At 42.9% G+C, this 21,148-nt stretch overlaps 1 protein-coding gene across 1 annotated transcript in view; it reads right to left on the bottom strand.

The window, feature by feature from the left end:
- DDX10 (DEAD-box helicase 10) overlaps positions 1 to 21,148 on the bottom strand; it is a 240,953-nt gene that overhangs the window by 23,221 nt on the left and 196,584 nt on the right. The window contains exon 17 of the mRNA XM_069759078.1: positions 3,846 to 4,006. Coding sequence (XP_069615179.1) covers positions 3,846 to 4,006 — 161 coding nt within the window. The remainder of the gene's footprint in view (positions 1 to 3,845; positions 4,007 to 21,148) is intronic.

Here is a 21,148-nt window from a genome sequence, read left to right on the forward strand (position 1 = left end):
TTTTAAGAGGGGAAGAAAGAGCTGGAGATAAACTGCTCCCCAGCCCCGCCGCTTGCCACTAATATGCCTTCCATCAGAGCTTATAAATGACCTTTAGTTTTATAGGACTTCGAAGATACTCTCCAAAAAGCATTAATAACGCTGCTGGAATCTCACTGGCGATAATCACAAGTGAAGGGGAGAGATGTACTGAAAGAAAATAGGATTCTACCCGAAAAAAAAGATTGGCTTTTCAACTGGCGTTACTCCTGAGATGATCGTAAACTCCTACAGCCTCATTGTCCTGGATTATTACAGAATAGGTGAGAACCGTATATTAGACATAATCAATATACTACACATTTATGGAAATATTAGGTAATGTTTCTGAGAAATCCACTTCCTAAAAGGGAATTTCTGGTGACAGTGAATGTAAACATTCTGGCAAGGCTGCCTTACAGTTTTACCCTAAAGTTGTCCCTTGAGCAGCGCACAACTTTCCAGTCTCTTTTGGTTTTGGGCAGGGCTGCTACGAGAGGTGGTGAGTTCTCCTTCAATGGAAGTCTTCAAACAGAGGCTGGACAGACATCTGTCTGGGATGATTTAGTGAATCCTGCATTGAGAGGGGGAGTGGACACGATTGACCCTTTAGGTCCCATCCACCTCTAACATTTTATTCTAGGGTTGGCTCTGCTTGAGTAAGAGTTCTGGTGAGTAGCATCCTAGAATGTTAGAGTTGGAAGGGACCTCAGGGGTCATCGTGTCCAACCTTCTTCTCAATGAAAGTTTCACCAAACCATCTCACACAGATGTCTGTCCAGCCTCTGTTTCAAGACTTCAATTGAAGGAGAACTCGCCACCTCTTGTGGCAGCCTGTTCCACTCATTGATCACCCTCACTGTCAAAAAGGTTGTTTCTAATATCTAATCTTTTTCTTCTTCCTTTCAGTTTCATTCCACTGCAAATGAGAATAAGGATGTTCCGTCTACACTGTGACATCCCTTCAGATATAGAGTAACAGAGCTAGTAGAACTATAAAGCTCAGCAAAAATTTGGTTGTAACACATTCAGCCATCTGTGATTTGTTCTGGAGTCTACATGTATCACTGTATTTAGGTATAGAGATGACAAGGCACACAGCTCGGGACAGTGAGCTCGTTAACAGCAGATTGGCTGTAGAGCACTACCATCGATATTAGGAGTCAACTTCTCTCCTTGCGTGCGTGTACAGCAGGGGTGTCAAACTGCATTCCTCGAGGGCTGCAAACAGGTCATGTTTTCAGGATTTCCTTGTACTGCACAGGTGATAATTTAATCACCTACACAAATAATGAGTTGGTGATTAAATTATCACCTGTGCAGTACAAGGAAATCCTGAAAACATGACCTGTTTGCAGCCCTCGAGGAATGCAGTTTGACACCCCTGGTGTACAGGGAGAGTCCTGTCTGTCACTGGCAGTGGGAGTGGAGAAATTGCCAGGGACCCGCCTTTACGACTAGTCTCCAGTGCGGCTTATTCCCTGGGCCGGCTTTTAAAGTATTTGATATTACGTGGCATTTACATTGAACTCAATGGGCAAAGGTTAAAGAGCATTAGCAGAGAGCGGGTCTGTGAATTTATAAAAAGGGGAGGCTATATTACACCTATATGCCTTTATTACGTATACAAAAATAAAAATGGAGTGTGACTTCCATATGTACATAGGGCTTCTGTTGGGTGCCACAGGTACTGAAATATGCTCCTAAAGAATATAACAACCCAGAAAGCATGCATCTGTATAAAACCAGGGCGTACATAGGTAAACGCTGATATACCTCTATGGCAGCCCCATTACGGCTCTATACAGAACAATTATAATAAGGAGCCATCTCTAAATTGCCCATGCACCATCTCTAAATTGCCCATTTTGCACCCGGGATGTTGGTTACTTCAATTCATGAGACGGCGATCATTAATAGGAAAATATATTTCATGAATTATTAGCAGAGATGGAATTTCTGGTTCATTTCTTCAGGGATAACAGTTTTGTGACACAGTTTTTTTTAATACATACAACACTCCTAAAAATGACAAGTCGCTGCCACGTGTACCAGGAACACATGCAAGAAGTAATTACATCCTCTTACACCGTGCAGGGAACATTAGCACCGAGGTATCACCAATTATACCCGCCTCACACCGGGGCCCGTCAGGTTCTCGTGCTGCTCCTCATTACCCTTACCGTTAAATGTTCCAGGCCCCCTGAAGGAGACTGACAGCAGTGTGAACACAGCCTAAAAATACATGTTACCATAAAAGGCAAACAGACGACCCGAATACACGACCATCTGCAACGTCAACTACAAGTGTAAGGGACATTGAGGCTGCAAACATTTTGACATTTTACAAAACAGCCTGGTAAAACCCCAATTTAGTGACCACATTTAAAAGGATGTCACCACTTTATTTTTAATTAAAAAAATAATTCACCTTTTTAAAGGAGTTTCATTAAAAAAATGCACCATTAGCCTACTATAAAAATTTTTTAAAAAACACCAGAAAAACAGGCAAAGGTGCTTACCTTTCTAGGCCTTGAATCAAATGCACCGTCATGGTGCAGCGGGCCCAAGTATAGATGGCGACTACACTTTACTTGGGCCCGCAGCACCATGATAGTTCATTTGATTCAAGGCCTAGACAGGTAATCATCTTTGCCTGTTTTTCTGGTGTTTTTTTTCTAGAATACTGGAGGTTTTTTCCTCTTTTTCTTCCTTTTGTGGTTTTTGCCATTAACCTTCTATAGTGTCAGTGTTACACTGTGCATGGCTGGTTGTAGAATGAGTTAATGAAGAGTCCACGGACTCTCCAGGTAGTCATGTAACCGAAGCAGCCACTGATCAGCTGCAGCCATCCCTATACTGTCAGAGCGGACTTCCACTCATACCGATTACTGAAAGGCTGCAGCCAAGAGAGACAGCAGAAAGAGTCCGGGCGCAAAAGTCCGGGCGCAAAAGTCCAAACTTTATTTTTTTATCCTGCACCACACTATAGCTATTAGGAAGGAGTGGTCCAGAAAGGGACGACCCATTTAAGCTTTAAGAATTCAGGTCATGCAAAGCAAGCCATGGTATTACTAGAGACTATATAGGCAAGATTTCACTATTGGTAATGAGAAAAAAGACCATTTAAAACACCCTTAAAGGAATGCATCACTTTCAGATGAAGCAACTTGAGAAGCCATTTTGTAAGTATGGTTTGCAGCCTACACAAAGGTAATTTTATACTACCAGAATTTTTGCATTTTTAAGGCGACGTAGCAATAATGCTGAAAACTTGTTTTATACATCAACTCTCCTTTTAACACTAAACATATCAAATAGTTAGGAAACCTTATAATTAGGTGACTGTAGTCATCAAACACAGCAGGTCTATTTTGGCAACATATGGGCAAGTAGACAATTGCATCATGTCGACAGTGATGCAGTGCCCACGGCTTAGGGACAGTTGGGATGTAGTGGGAATCTGACCCTGCGATAACGAGGACAAAGCATTTTCAAAGTCGAGTTCCACTGGTACCAAATAGTTAACAATCCAGGCCTCTTTTCCCTCATCTTACGAGTCCGAGTCGCAGAAACCTGAAATAGGTTCCCGAGAGAATCGGAAACTCTAATGTCCTGAAACAACAAGTTCAGACAGTCCTGTCCAGATGGTTACAGCATCTGTCCAATGGGCTCCTGGCAGTGTTGGTTTTAGAAAGTGGGAAGAGGGATTTAACATTAAATATTCACTTGAAGTGGACAGCTGTGACAAAGTCGAGAGAATATTATCTGCAAATGTTCTTGAAGTTTTCAGTGTAAACCCAGAAATATTCAAAGCAATAATGTACCTGCTACTTTCTTCTCCACTGCGGTCATCCTCGTGGTCTCCATCACCATCATCATCACTGTCATCATCTCCTCTATACTTATCGGGGTCAGGAAGGGTGCTGAGGTCTAATTCATCTTCACTGTCATCCTGGTCAAGGTAAGCGACAGCCTCCTCATCCTCCTACAAAAGACCAAAAAGATACCAAATGTTAGTAACTCCTAACCCTGAAGGTGGCCATACACCTGGATACTCGGCTTGGCCAAGTGTTCATACAATCTGAATAGGTTAAGAGGAGAAAGTGGGATAGGGAGAGAGGGAAAAGGAACTTCTGATGACCTATCTCCCCTGAAAACAAGTATTGGCATTGAAATTGTACCAAGCTGTTTCTTTTCCCTGAAATCACAGTCAGGGTGGAGTTGTGAGGCTCCCATAGACATCAGCTGGTCGGCAATATAGAGTATAAAGGTAAATTTAACCATGGTCAGACGAACAATGTTACTAGATCCTTTGCAAAACAAAAAAGAAAGGAAAACAGTGCAGTCAGAGAGTCTTAAAACTTAAAGATAATTACATGTTTGTCCTCGTTACCTGGTACCTGGTATAAAATGACGCTATTCTCCTTAATCAGGAATAGTTAATTTCTGACCAATAGAACATGGTCCTCAAAAGCATGCCCACAAAGGAAAATTGAGGACCATGCCTCCTTGGCTATAAAGATTAGATTTATATATACGGAAGAGAGAGCAATATCAAGAATGGAGATTCACAGGTACAAAAAAAAAACCAAGAGAACAGCAGCAATTATACCTGCTAAAAACTTTCATATTTATAAGCAGGTATGCTTTAATCTGTTTATACCACACTATGTACAGTACAGACCAAAGGTTTGGACACACCTTCTCATTTAAAGATTTTTCTGTATTTTCATGACTATGAAAATTTTACATTTACACTGAAGGCATCAAAACTATGAATTAACACATGTGGAATTATATACTTAACAAAAAAGTGTGAAACTACTGAAATTATGTCTGATATTCTAGGTTCTTCAAAGTAGCCACCTTTTGCTTTGATGACTGCTTTGCACACTCTTGGCATTTCTTGATGAGCTTCAAGATGTAGTCACCGGGAATGGTCTTCCAACAATCTTGAAGGAGTTCCCAGAGATGCTTAGCACTTGTTGGCTTTTTTGCCTTCACTCTCTGGTCCAGCTCACTCCAAACCATCTCGATTGGATTCAGGTCTGGTGACTGTGGAGGCCAGGTAATCTGGCGTAGCACCGCATCACTCTCCTCCTTGGTAACATAGCCCATGCACAGCCTGGAGGTGTGTTTAGGGTCATTGTCCTGTTGAAAAATAAATGATGCTCCAACTAAACGCAAACCGGATGGAATAGCATGCCGCTGCAAGATGCTGTGGTAGACATGCTGGTTCAGTATGCCTTCAATTTTGAATAAATCCCCAACAGTGTCACCAGCAAAGCATCCCCACACCATCACACCTCCTCCTCCATGCTTCACGGTGGGAACCAGGCATGTAGAGTCCATCCGTTCACCTTTTATGCGTCGCTCAAAGACACGGTAGTTGGAACCAAAAATCTCTTATTTGAACTCATCAGACCAAAGCACAGATTTCCACTGGTCTAATGTCCATTCCTTGTGTTCTTTAGCCCAAACAGGTCTCTTCTGCTTGTTGCCTGTCCTTAGCAGTGGTTTCCTAGCAGCTATTTTACCATGAAGGCTTGCTGCACAAAGTCTCCTCTTAACAGTTGTTGTAGAGATGTGTCTGCTGCTAGAACTCTGTGTGGCATTGACCTGGTCTCTAACCTGAGCTGCTGGTAACCTGCGATTTCTGAGGCTGGTGACTCGGATAAACATCCTCAGAAGCAGAGGTGACTCTTGGTCTTCCTTTCCTGGGGCGGTCCTCATGTTAGCCAGTTTCTTTGTAGCGCTTGATGGTTTTTGCCACTGCACTTGGGGACACTTTCAAAGTTTTCCCAATTTTTCGGCCTAACTGACCTTCATTTCTTAAAGTAATGATGGCCACTCGTTTTTCTTTACTTAGCTGCTTTTTTCTTGCCAGAATACAAATTCTAACAGTCTATTCAGTAGGACTATCAGCTGTGTATCCACCAGACTTCTGCACAACACAACTGATGGTCCCAACACCATTTATAAGGCAAAAAATCTCTCTTATTAAACCTGACAGGGCACACCTGTGAACTGAAAACCATTTCTGGTGACTACCTCTTGAAGCTCATCAAGAGAATGCCAAGAGTGTGCAAAGCAGTCACCAAAACAAAAGGTGGCTACTTTGATGAACCAAAAATATAAGACATAAAAAAAGTGTGAAACAACTGAAATTAAGTATATAATTCCACATGTGTTAATTCATAGTTTTGATGCCTTCAGTGTGAATGTACAATTTTCATAGTCATGAAAATACAGAAAAATCTTTAAATGAGAAGGTGTGTCCAAACTTTTGGTCTGTACTGTAGATTTATAGACAATTATAATGTAATATCCCCAATCTTGCAACAAAGTGTAGTTTTTTTGGGAAAAAAACCATGAAAAGTATGACTTCTTCATATTCATGAGGACCGGAGGCCTCAAATCTTCAAGATCCGATTAACAGTAAAAATCACAGCAGACACTAGATGTTCTGATAAGATTCAGGGGTCTATTTTATTCAAGTTATATATTAGGGTGGGTGAGGGGCTGATAATATGAGGAAAAGCTCCAGTATCAGATCACCCTATAAGCTTTTTGAAGACTGTACAGGCGGACAGCTGACGGACCTTTCTTGCTGCTGTCCGTTGCCACGTCTTCCCCTTTCTTGTACACAGAATTTTTTCATGCTGCGCTCTATCTTTAAAGGAGTGCTGCGCCCTCATATTGCAGCATTAAAAAGCACGGAAAGTTAGTATATGTTACATACGTCTTTGGCAGTGGAAGAGTTCAAGAGTCGGCCTGTGACTTATAGTCCTCTACCTAATCTTAGGGGGACTTTTCATCCAGAAGAGCTGTAATTTGCAAATGTTTACCCAGGGAGCATTGCCCTGAAGACTCTATACTGCCTGGATTGCCGTAACTTTCTGTAAGAACAATTTATTTCATCTTGTAGAGATATTTCATGCACGTCAGGATTACTTGTTGGTGGTTTACCAAATTCACGGGTCACAAATCCCTTCTTTCTCAGTCAATAATCAGCATGTCTGAGCAGCGCTTGTATCAGGGCCATTCAACCATTGCAAACGCTGACCCTCGTGAGTTGTGTCGGGCTCTGCAGAAGTCTAAACATGAAGTCAAAAGCAGCTGGCCTGATAGATGCCGTATACATAGTCCACAAACATGACTGAGACTTCATCTGCAAATTTGCATGATAAAGCTCTTTACAGATTTCTGACAGATGGGGCATTGCTTATGGATCATCCCCGTTTGGGAGAGGGTGATGTTAGCCCAAACTCTATAAACCGGTTATTGCCAACTACATTCGATACCTCACCCATTGCACATTCCCCTCTGGTTCTCATGCCATCTCCAGAACAGGAGTCCCCCAATTTGTCTAGTGGAGCGTCTGTCAGTCACTGTACCAGGTATGGAATGAATGAAGTTGTGGCCCTCACCATTCACTTCTAGGCCCTCAACAACATTACCGGGCGGGCTAGGGGGTTGGAAGCCCGTATTCTGGAGATCAGTGTGTGTCCCAGGAGTCCGACCTCCATCTGTCAGACATCTATGCCAAATCTTGTAGACATGTCAATTTTTATTAGGTAATCCTTTAAGGACCTACTAATATTAAGGTATTGAATTGCTCCCCAAAATTAATGTCTTCACTAATAAAATGCTTTAAAAAGAAATCTGTCATCAGATTTATCCTGCCCAAACCAGCACCTCCTCTGCAATTTAATTCTCAGTAGAATTAATTTCCATTCTAATTTCATAATATACAGCTTGTTTCCTAGACTAGATGCCACATCTGGAACCTATCAGCGGTGGTCAATCTCCTAAACAAGAAGTGCAGCGCTTACAAGTAGGGATGACTGGACCCGCGGTCTCTCTCGCTCCTCCCCGAACTGTAGGACTGACTTCCTGGAGAAGTCCGTGTTCGGAGTTCAGCACCGGACACATTCGGGTTCACTCATCTCTACTTATGAGCTCTTTCCTATATAACTTGTAAGCACTGCTCTGAAGCCGGCCATGTGGCTGGATCTGGACGGTTTCAGTGTCTCATGCTCCCTTCATGTTGCAGTGGCAAAGTCGCCTCTGCTTGCAGCATTGTAAAGCGCACTTTAGACCAGTAACTCAACGACGCCGCTGGTCCAAACTGTCAATCAGCAGGAGCAAGCAGCCCTCCGGCAAGTGGGAAGCTGGAAGGCACGGAAGCAGTAGCATTGCTACCGGGGGCAGAGGGGAGATCGCCCTGAGCTCTGAGGGGCCCCACCGGGAGCTACGCTACTGTAACCATCAGCATGCACTGCGCGCCCATACAGTTATACTCAGTTGCAGAGCAGGGAGACACGGGCATTATTACTTTCTAGGGGGCAAAATATGGGTACCGTTTTCTAGGGCACTTGCACCCCGCATTACTATATTATAGAGGGTTGCTTTAGAATTTAGAGGGCACACAGAAGCACACAGTAGGTGCAGTAATAGGGACACATACGGCAGCAGCGGCTCAGTATCGGGGTATCAGGGGCAGTAATAGGGACACATACGGCAGCAGCGGCTCAGTATTGGGGTATCAGGTGCAGTAATAGGGACACATACGGCAGCAGCGGCTCAGTATTGGGGTATCAGGTGCAGTAATAGGGACAGATACGGCAGCAGCGGCTCAGTATTGGGGTATCAGGTGCAGTAATAGGGACACATATGGCAGCAGCAGCTCAGTATTGGGGTATCAGGTGCAGTAATAGGGACACATATGGTAGTAGCGGCTCAGTATTGGGGTATCAGGTGCAGTAATAGGGACAGATACGGCAGCAGCGGCTCAGTATTGGGGTATCAGGTGCAGTAATAGGGACACATATGGCAGCAGCAGCTCAGTATTGGGGTATCAGGTGCAGTAATAGGGACACATATGGTAGTAGCGGCTCAGTATTGGGGTATCAGGTGCAGTAATAGGGACACATACGGCAGCAGCGGCTCAGTATTGGGGTATCAGGTGCAGTAATAGGGACACATATGGCAGCAGCGGCTCAGTATTGGGGTATCAGGGGTAGTAATAGGGTCACACACGGCAGCAGTGGCTCAGTATTGGGGTATCGGCAGGATGAGTAGTTTGTGCAGGTTGGGAATAGATGGTGATGGGGCTGGAATATGAGAAGTGAAATGTGTCTTTGTTGTATTCTCTGCAGACGAGTTGTGGCTGGAAGAAGTTGTCATGTCGGTCTAGGCCAGATGGAAAAGACGGGAAAAGTGACGATTCCATCAGAAAGACCGTCAGCGGTAAGATATCTGTAACTGTGCAGTGATCTCTTACATGTTCTGTAGGGCTGGTATCTACCACTGACCATATGGCGGTAATATCAATATTGGTCTTTATATAGAGATTATTTTCAGTAACAGAGCTGCTGAGGTTCTCCTACATCCACTATTAGGGCACGTCACACAGTTGTAATCAAGGTTACCAGGTTAGGGTCCCACTCAGAAGATTCACTCTCCTGAACCAAAACCCTCGCTACACCTCTGCATGGAAGCATTGAGCTCCTGAAGATAGAAGATATGATCAAGCTTAGGGGTTGCCTGACACAAAAAAAACATTTTCTGTGTATCCAAATACAAAATAAAAAGGATTTACTAATGAAGGAGACAGCCGTGATAAAGAATGGCACCTTAGTTAATGAACGGAGACAAGAAGCCAGTCATCGATCACAAGGAAGAGTAATTTTTTTTTTGCTATTTAAGGCCATGACAATGCGTTTGTGCTGGGAGACTAACTCCAATCTGTGACCGCCACTAACATTTTAAAATGAACACTTCGTGAATTTTTCATATTTTTTTCACAGATTTCCAAACCACTGGACATGGTGTAAAGCTCTATATCTAGTTCTGACTGTCATATTGATATACAGTCATGGCCAAAAGTATTGACACCTCTGCAATTCTGTCAGATAATACTCAGTTTCTTCCTGAAAATGATTGCAAACACAAATTCTTTGGTATTATTATCTTCATTTAATTTGTCGTAAATTAAAAAACACAAAATGAATTGTCCTAAAGCCAAATTGGATATAATTCCACACCAAACATAAAAAAGGGGGTGGACAAAAGTATTGGCACTGTTCGAAAAATCATGTGATGCTTCTCTAATTTGTGTAATTAACAGCACCTGTAACTTACCTGTGGCACCTAACAGGTGTTGGCAATAACTAAATCACACTTGCAGCCAGTTAACATGGATTAAAGTTGACTCAACCTCTGTCCTGTGTCCTTGTGTGTACCACATTGAGCATGGAGAAAAGAAAGAAGACCAAAGAACTGTCTGAGGACTTGAGAAACCAAATTGTGAGTAGTGAGGAAGCATGAGCAATCTCAAGGCTACAAGTCCATCTCCAAAAACCTGAATTTTCCTGTGTCTACCGTGCGCCGTGTCATCAATAAGTTTAAAGCCCATGGCACTGTGGCTAACCTCCCTAGATGTGGATGGAAAAGAAAAATTGACAAGAGATTTCAACGCAAGATTGTGCAGATGTTGGATAAAGAACCTCGACTAACATCCAAACAAGTTCAAGCTGCCCTGCAGTCCGAGGGTACAACAGTGTCAACCCGTACTCTTCGTCGGCGTCTGAATGAAAAGGGACTGTATGGTAGGAGACCCAGGAAGACCCCACTTCTTACCCCGAGACATAAAAAAGCCAGGCTGGAGTTTGCCCAAAACTTACCTGAAAAAGCCTAAAACGTTTTGGAAGAATGTTCTCTGGTCAGATGAGACAAAAGTAGAGCTTTTTGGGCAAAGGAATCAACATAGAGTTTACAGGAGAAAAAAAGAGGCATTCAAAGAAAAGAACACGGTCCCTACAGTCAAACATGGCGGAGGTTCCCTGATGTTTTGGGGTTGCTTTGCTGCCTCTGGCACTGGACTGCTTGACCGTGTGCATGGCATTATGAAGTCTGAAGACTACCAACAAATTCTGCAGCATAATGCAGGGCCCAGTGTGAGAAAGCTGGGTCTCCCTCAGAGGTCATGGGTCTTCCAGCAGGACAATGACCCAAAACACACTTCAAAAAGCACTAGAAAATGGTTTGAGAGAAAGCACTGGAGACTTCTAAGGTGGCCAGCAATGAGTCCAGACCTGAATCCCATAGAACACCTGTGGAGAGATCTAAAAATGGCAGTTTGGAGCATTTTGCCAAAGAAGAATGGTCTAAAATTCCAGCAGAGCGTTGTAAGAAACTCATTGATGGTTACCGGAAGCGGTTGGTCGCAGTTATTTTGGCTAAAGGTTGTGCAACCAAGTATTAGGCTGAGGGTGCCAATACTTTTGTCTGGCCCATTTTTGGAGTTTTGTGTGAAATGATCAATGTTTTGCTTTTTGCTTCATTCTCTTTTGTGTTTTTTTCATTTAAGACAAATTAAATTAAGATAATAATACCAAAGAATTTGTGATTGCAATCATTTTCAGGAAGAAACTGAGTATTATCTGACAGAATTGCAGGGGTGTCAATACTTTTGGCCATGACTGTATAAACGGAGCGCAGAACTGTGTACCTATATAGGATGAATAAACGGAAGCCCATATACTTCCACACCTGTCATTGATGTGATTCCAGTATTTAGTTTGGTTTATATACAGGGCAATAGAAAAAGCAAAATACGTTTTAAGTGCCCCCAAGGGAGCACTTGGCCCCGAGAGTATTGATCCTTGCAGGGTAAGCCGCAGAGCAGCGCAGAATTGTAGGAAATTGTTAAACTAGGATCATGCATAAATATATCACGCCCCCGGAAGAAGCTGGCGGCGAAACAAACGTCAGGGTGAGAGGACGCCAAGGAATATAGCACCGTCTATTTTTTAGGTAATTATGGTTGGTCAATGAATTTATGGGACCAGCGGTCTGATTGTCATGGTATGATGACTGATAGCACTAGCCTCATTACCAGCCTTATATGTATATATGCCTATATGAGCATAAGAGACCGGGTGTGTATATTGTTGCATTTTTGGACAATAGGGGGTTATCCGCAGTTAACCACTATTAATTTATCATTGAATACCAATATTATTTGGCACTGCAGGGTTACTTTTACTGTGGTCCATTTATACGGATAGGGATTGTATATATGACTTTGACAGTAATTGACATCTTTATGTCTACTATATAGGTATACACGTTGTTTTGACAGTACCGTAATTTATTTTTCATGTGTATTATATAATGGTTGGGAAATCACCAACCTGCTTAGAGGAGAGATTAGAAATCATCTACTATATAATTGTCTAAGGGTCACTTCCGTCTGTCTGTCCTTCTGTCACGGTTATTCATTCGCTGATTGGTCTCGCCAGCTGCCTGTCATGGCTGCCGCGACCAATCAGTGACGGGCACAGTGCGGAAGAAAATGGCCGCTCCTTACTCCCCGCAGTCAGTGCCTGTCGCCCGCATACTCCCCTCCGGTCAACGCTAACACAGGGTTAATGCCGGCGGTAACGGACCACGTTATGCCGCGGGTAACGCACTCAGTTACCGCTGCTATTAACCCTGTGTGTCCCCAACCTTTTACTATTCATGCTGCCTATGCGGCATCAATAGTAAAAAAGTAATGTCAAAAATAATTTAAAAAAAACAACAAAAAACCTGCTATACTCCCCCTCCGTTGTACGCTGAGCCGCTCCCGCCGGCCGCCATCTTCCGCTGCAGTTTCTGGTGGCAAAGATGGTATGGCAGAAGGACCTGCCATGAAGTCACGGTCATGTGACCGCGACGTCATCACAGGTCCTGCGCTGTGATACCAAACCTGGGACCGCAAGATGCCGTGGACTACAACGGGCCTTCGGAAAGGTGATTATATGTTTATTATTTTTTTTTTCACCTATGACAAACCTGGCTGGGCAATATACTACTTCGCTGTGCAATATACTACGCGACTGGCCAATATACTACGTGGCTCTGTGCTGTATACTACGTGGCTCTGTGCAATATGCTATGCGACTGGGCAAGCTGGGCAATATACTACGTCACTCGGCAATATACTACGTCACTGGGCAATATACTACGTCACTGGGCAATATACTACGCGGCTGGGCAATATACTACGTGGCTCTGTGCTGTATACTACGTGGCTCTGTGCAATATGCTATGCGACTGGGCAAGCTGGGCAATATACTACGTCACTCGGCAATATACTACGTCACTGGGCAATATACTACGTCACTGGGCAATATACTACGCGGCTGGGCAATATACTACGCGGCTGGGCAATATACTACGCGGCTGGGCAATATACTACGCGGCTGGGCAATATACTACGCGGCTGGGCAATATACTACGCGGCTGGGCAATATACTACGCGGCTGGGCAATATACTACGTAGCTGGGCAATACACTCCGTAGCTGGGCAATATACTAAGTGTCTGGGCAATATACTACGTGACAGGGCAATATACTACGTGGCTGGGCAATATACTACGTTGCTGGGCAATATACTACGTGGGCTGGGCAATATACTACGTGGGCTGGGCAATATACTACGTGGCTGGGCAATATACTACGTGACTGGGCAATATACTACGTGGCTGGGCAATATACTACGTGGCTGGGCAATATACTACGTGGCTGGGCAATATACTACGTGGCTGGGCAATATACTACGTGGCTGGGCAATATACTACGTGGCTGGGCAATATACTACGTGGCTGGGCAATATACTACGTGGCTGGGCAATATACTACGTGGCTGGGCAATATACTACGTGGCTGGGCAATATACTACGTGGCTGGGCAATATACTACGTGGCTGGGCAATATACTACGTGGCTGGGCAATATACTACGTGGCTGGGTAATATACTACATGGCCATGCATATTCTAGATTGCTAATACTGTTAGTATAAAAATATCCCTTGTATTTATTAAGTCAGTGATATTTTGGTGTTATTATTCACTTGGTGTCCTGTTGACAGTAATTTTGTTTTTTATTTTTGTTGATTTTATGTATTATTAAATAAAAGCTATTGTTTATCTTAATATGGGATCTCTTCTTGTTTCCATAATTATATTGTAAAATGGAAGTTGGGTGATATTGTATGTTGAAATGCCCTCTGCATTATTTAGGACATTTTGGTTGATAATACATATATCATGTGCATATCTCCTGCCCAGGAGAGAACCCATCGTCTACGGCTGAGCATCAATTCATTGCATTATCCCAAGGGGACGCTTCAGGTCCTTATTAGTGACTAGATGGTAGCCCGATTCTAACGCATTGGGTATTCTAGAATATATATGTACCGTAGTTTATTTATGAAGTTTTCAGAATAATGCAATTTATACACAGGATTCAGCCGGCCAGCCACGACCAATTAGGGAAGCGTGGTTCAACGTCCGCGCCAATTCGGGGGCGGACTGCGCCTGTCGCTGATTGGTCACGCCTGGCCACGAATAATCAGTGAAGCCAGGGCCGGCTCCAGGTTTTTGAGGGCCCCGGGCGAAAGAAGTCTCAGTGGGCCCCCCTCTAACACATACCACGATTCATGATGCACAGATACAGCAGAGAAATATAGCACAGGCAAGTAGCGTATAACACAGCCCACGTAGTATATAGCACAGCCACGTAGTATATAGCACAGCCACGTAGTATATAGCACAGCCACGTAGTATATAGCACAGTCACGTAGTATACTGCCCAGCCACGTAGTATATTGCCCAGTCACGTAGTATATTGTCCAGCCACATAGTATGTAGCACAGAGACGTAGTATATATATATATATATATATATATATATATATTGTCCAGCCACATAGTATATAGCACAGAGACGTAGTATATAGCACAGAGACGTAGTATATAGCACAGCCACGTAGTATATAGCACAGCCACGTAGTATATAGCACAGCCACGTAGTATATAGCACAGCCACGTAGTATATAGCACAGCCTCGTAGTATATAGCACAGCCACGTAGTATATAGCACAGCCACGTAGTATATAGCACAGCCACGTAGTATATAGCACAGCCACGTAGTATATAGAACAGCCACGTAGTATATATTACAGCCCACGTAGCATATTGCCCAGCCCACGTAGTATATTTCCCAGCCCACGTAATATATTTCCCAGCCACGTAGTATATTGCCCAGCCACGTAGTACATAGCAGACACGTAGTATATAGCAGACACGTAGTATATAGCACAGACACATAGTATATAGCACAGAGATGTAGTATATAACACTTCCCATGCAGTATATAACAGGCCACGTAGTATAGAGCACAGCGATGTAGTATATTGCCCAGCCACGTAGTATATAGTACAGCCACGTAGCATATAGCACAGCCACGTAGTATAAAGCACAGCCACGTAGTATATTGCCCAGCCACGTAGTATATTGCCCAGCCACGTAGTATATTGCCCAGTCACGTAGTATATTGCCCAGCCACATAATATATTGCCCAGCCACGTAGTATATTGTCCAGCCACATAGTATGTAGCACAGAGACGTAGTATATAGCACAGAGACGTAGTATGTATATATATATATATATATTGTCCAGCCACATAGTATATAGCACAGAGACATAGTATATAGCACAGCCACGTAGTATATAGCACAGCCACGTAGTATATAGCACAGCCACGTAGTATATAGCACAGCCACGTAGTATATAGCACAGCCACGTAGTATATAGCACAGCCCACGTAGTATATAGCACAGCCCACGTAGTATATAGCACAGCCCACGTAGTATATAGCACAGCCCACGTAGTATATAGCACAGCCCACGTAGTATATTGCCCAGCCCACGTAATATATTTCCCAGCCACGTAGTATATTGCCCAGCCACGTAGTACATAGCAGACGCGTAGTATATAGCAGACACGTAGTATATAGCACAGACACATAGTATATAGCACAGAGATGTAGTATATAACACTTCCCATGCAGTATATAACAGGCCACGTAGTATAGAGCACAGCGATGTAGTATATTGCCAGCCACGTAGTATATAGCTCAGCCCACATAGTATATAGCTCAGCCCACATAGTATATAGCACAGAGATGTAGTATATAACACTGCCCATGCAGTATCTAACAGCCCACGTAGTACATAGCAATGTGGGCACCATATGCCTATTAATCAAAATAAATAGTTATGGTATATACTCACTGGAGGGGAGTGTGGAGCGGGCACTGACGGCAGGGGAGTAGGGAGCGACCATTTCGCCACCGGACTGTGCCTGTCGCTGATTGGTCGTGGCTGTTTTGCCGCGACCAATCAGCGACTTGGGATTTCTGTTACAGACAGAAAGACAGACAAAAAGCCGGAAGGGACTTTTACACAATTATATATATAGATGAGCGAACGACAGGGTGTTATCCGCCATGCTCTGGTGCTAACCATGTGTCTTCGGCGTGCTTGAAAAATATGTTTGAGTCCCCGCGGCTGCATGTCTCGTAGCTATTAGACATGCACAACACATGTGGGGATTGACTAACAAGCAATCCATACATGTTTTGTGACTGTTTAACTTCGGAGGACATGCAGCTGCGGGGACTCGAACATATTTTTCGAGCACGCCGAAGACACTCGGTTAGCACCGGAGCATGGCGGATAACACCTTGTCGGAGCACGTTCGCTCAACACTAGTCCTTATAGATAATGCAAAAGTAACAAAATAAGTCAAAATCTCAAAAATCTTTTAACATAAATTAAAAAAAGAAGTTTTTTATTTTAGTATTAAAAAAAAAAAAAAACCTCCATAAAATCCATCTGTCTACCTGAACCTATAAGTCTTGACCGCTTACTCTTGGAGAACTTGCTCGGACTGTCTAGACAGACTGTATAATGTCAGCAGAGTGTTGACAGGTTTTGACGACGGCTCCATTTTTTTTCTGCACGATTTTATTGAAAAGCAGTAGCTGAGCCTGGAGGTGATTTTTTTTTTTTCCCATATCCTTTTTTTCTCTTCTTCTGGATATGAGAAGGAGAGAAATGACAACCAAAATCCCTGATATTCCAGGCTCCTTCTACATTCTTGAGGTCACAGCTGTCAGCGCACTGCTCAGAAAGTGATATCAATGCGGACTCTTCTGTGCGCGCGCTCCGCTGCGCTGATCTCCACAATTCTCCGCAGATCCCCAGGGAGATTAAACCTGCATTGGGATTTTCTGTTCTCGCTTTTTTTTTTTTTTTTAGAAACTATGGCAGCAAGTTTGTTCTGTCGGATATTTTATTTTATTTTTGCAACTGCAATGCTACCCCTCTTAGAGGGTATAGAGAGAAAAAAAATAGGGAAGCCAAGAAGTAGTGGAGCCGAACTGCACCACACGGACGACTCTGGATAAATGTATTATAGATTTTAACCAAACAAAGGAAGGTGCATAACAGATGTGATTTGTCATTGTGGAAAGCAAGACTTATTCGCTGTCAGAAAAGGGCAATATTTATTCGAATCCCATTATTTCTAGAAAAATAGCTCACGTTGATCAAAGTTTGTGTCGTGGAAAAATGCACCTAAATTTGGCAACAGGGATGCGGTTTGCATCTGAAGCGGAAATTTCCAGTGGCCATCACTAGGATACGGATAATGGACGTTATAGTATGTGCGCAGAATTTTTCAAGGAGTTCTTGAAGTGCATCCGCTCGAAAAAAAACTAACATGAAAGACTCATCCTATTCATTTCTATTAAAACAATTGCTATTCATGTATTCAGTCTTTTCATCCCGAACATACAGCCGGTGTCCTTAAAAGGGAATCTGTCAGCAGCTTTTTGCTACCTCATCTGAGAGCAGCCTGATGTAGACAAAGAGAAGCTGAATCCAATGATGTATCACTTAGATTACTGGGTGCAGCCGTTCTCACACAATCAGCTTTTAGATTTAGCAGGAAGCAGAGCGGAGAAAGCTAACCACGCCCACACCAAGCTCTCAATATACAATGTCTATAAACAGTGAGGTACCCATCACAGGAGGGGGCGGAGTCATACCAGGAAGCATGTGCTGCTGTGTCCCAGCAATAATGAGCTCCTGGTGCTAAAACAATCATTGCAAGCAAACAGAACCACAGAGCTTAGTAAGAGAGGCATTGCCGATATCGGTGTTTTAACCCCTGCCTCATGCTGTAATCAGATTACATAGCAAAAACCTGCAGATAGATTCCCTTTAAGAACTGTCTTTAGCATAAAGAAGGACAAGGAATCCTGGAACTGATGATACGGCCCCACAGAGCCGTGATCTTGACAACATCAAGTCCCGTAAAGCTTCCCCTGATAAAGCAGTGATACGCATCATAACCAGACTCCTGATGCCTTTATCATTGATCCTCTCCCAACTGTTTGGACGTCACATTATTGATTTTGTAAGGTTCTGTGTTATTCTTGGTTTATGACAGCATACTTCATCTTTCTATGGGTATTTAATATATCTTTAGGCTATGTGCACACGTTCAGGATTTCTTGCAGAAAATTCCTGAGAATTCCGGACATTTTCTGCAAGAAATCCGCAAGAAAACCGCATGCGTTTTTGCCGCGATTTTGCCGAGGTTTTGACGCGTTTTTGCCGCGGTTTTTTCCGGACACTTCCCAATGCATTTTGGAGTGGGAAATCCGCAAAAACAACGGAAAATTAATGAACATGCTGCGTTTTTTGCCGCGATGTGTTTGTTTCGCAGAAAAAACGCATCATGTGCACAAAACATGCGGAATTCATTCTAAATGATGGGATGCTTATTGTATGCGTTTTTTTTGCGGTTTTATAGTGGTTTTATTGGGAAAAACCGTGAAAAAAACGCAACGTGTGAACACAGCCTTATACCCATCAATATCACATGTATAGTGCTAAATTGATTTTTATATTGTTATACTTTATTATTCAGGTCTATTAATTTACTACCTTAAATTCTACTCATAGTATCCATACCGAGGGAGATAATGGAAACGGCACATCCATCCATATGATAAAGGAGTTTTTTTTTATTGAAGAACTATAAAAAACTTTTACAAGCTGACGGATCAATCGTGGATCCTAATCCTGAAGCACTTCTGGTGTGCACTGCACCCATAGTCACAAGGGTTCAATGTGCACCCAAAACACGTCAGGGTTATGACCCACCATGGATTCATCAGTTACTAAAAGTTTTTTTTTACGATTCCTCAATAAAAACTCCTTTACCGTATGGATGGATGTGCCGTTTCCATTTTTCTCCCTCGCTGTGCATCACCAGCAGGATTTGGCACCCACTTTATCAGTTTTCCGGTATATTTCTGGATAATATCAGCGTGGTGAGCTTACCTTTACTTTTTTCATACCACTTGTGGTTTGTCATGTGCAAGAAGTTTGTTATACTGTGAAACGCGTCGACATTAAAAACCAATCACCCTGGTTCCTGCTCTTTTCACCAATAATCTGGAATTTTTTTCCCAGCTTTATGTATAAGTTTAAATTAAACTTTCGTACTTGAGCATATAGATAAAGCTTGTGTCAAGGCGGTATGACTTATTGTGCAGTACATGACTGTTATTCTTCCTACGATAAATGTATAGGACATTTTATACAAGTGTGTACAATGCCATATGTATTGTCTTTTTTTTTCAGTCGGTCTAATATCCAGTCTGTGTAAGATTACATTGAGAAACAGAAGGATTTGCACAAGCGACATCCACTGAAGATCAGGGGTCAGTCCTCCAAGATGTTGGGAACAACCTCCCTGCAGGGCTCCTTCACAAACTAAGTGTGCCTGGAGGAACTGATGCCTTGATTCTGTTCTGGAGACAAGAGGCTTTCACCGTAAATATTGATTTGATTTCGCTTTTTTATTTCTGCACGTAATATTTTAATTTTTTATTGGTGAACAAAAAAATCCCAAACACCCCCGTTTTTTTTTTTTAAACCATTCTTATTTTGCAGGATTTTCTTTTTCATACCAGCCCAAAAGGAATCCACAGTAGTGCTCATTCTGAATATTACAATTATACCTGCTCACTATAAAACCCATCGCCGGTTAGTGACGGATACGAGCGAACAGCTTCATTATTCTCCGCAGCGACAACTTGACGCTTCTCGGAAGGTTATAGCAATTTTATCTAAAGGGGGCTGACCTACATTACAACCTTACCGTGCGAGCAGATCCACGTTTCTATATCGGTAACTCGGTATTTTTAGAGTTTTATACATCACCTTTGCGGCGTGTTCCCATAAATTCCAGTTCTGTTAACTACTTCATGACCAAAAAGTCTCCCATTTTTACGATAAATTCAGTACTGGCAATAAAGAGGGTTGGACAATAAACAGCTTTTATCACCTTCCCACAGGATAGAAGACAAAACGTATAATTGCTGGGGGGGTCCGAAAGACGTGATAATGGGGTATTATTTTTACAGCTAGTGCTCCTCCAACATAACTCCTTGGAAGATAGATGCTGGCTTAATGGAGTTGTCTGATCACGGTAAATGGGTAAAATTGCACGAGTTGCTAGTAACAACAAGTGACTATAGAATTTCCTTCTTAATGGTTTTCTTAATTTTGTTTTCTGCCTGTTGCCTAGGTTAATGGCCACCTCTGCAGTCTGCCAGTGGTGGCCGCTTTACTGCTCAAGGAAAGCAGCGCTTGCAAAGTCTTTGATATAGAGCTTGTAAGAGCTGCCCCGAATCAGGTCAGATCTTACACTCGTTATAGTCGCTCTTCGCTCAGGCCCACAGATGAGATCCATTCCCTTCTAATCAGTTTCCTAAAAAGGACAATGCCTGTAAGGAAGAAAGGTACCGTAATTCTTTCTCCAAACTCTATTTTTCAGTAAACTAACAAAACGGAGAAAAGAAAAATTATCTATTTGTGCAAATGTCTCCCTGAGCCTGAAGGATAGCAAAAAAAAAAAGGAGCATTCTACTCTGAAGTTTTAATCTTCCTGCTAAGGCCTGAAGAACAACAAAGACGTGGAGAAAGGGTTGAGGATCCTTCTCATCTCCATCTCTGACGTTGCTTTCCTGTTGCTTATTCTCAGTCAAAATTATGCAGTCGGTAAACTGGATAAAAGGATTCATTTAAATATCTGTAAAATAAGATAAGAAGGCTCCACCAACGTCTACGCTACAGCCCGGAGGCGATGAATGCGGATCTCATTCATTACCCGGCATAAAGGAAACACTCAGACAGCCACAGATCCAGCATGGA

This window comes from Ranitomeya imitator, chromosome 3, assembly GCF_032444005.1.
Source record: "Ranitomeya imitator isolate aRanImi1 chromosome 3, aRanImi1.pri, whole genome shotgun sequence".
NCBI classification, from domain to species: Eukaryota; Metazoa; Chordata; class Amphibia; order Anura; family Dendrobatidae; genus Ranitomeya; species Ranitomeya imitator.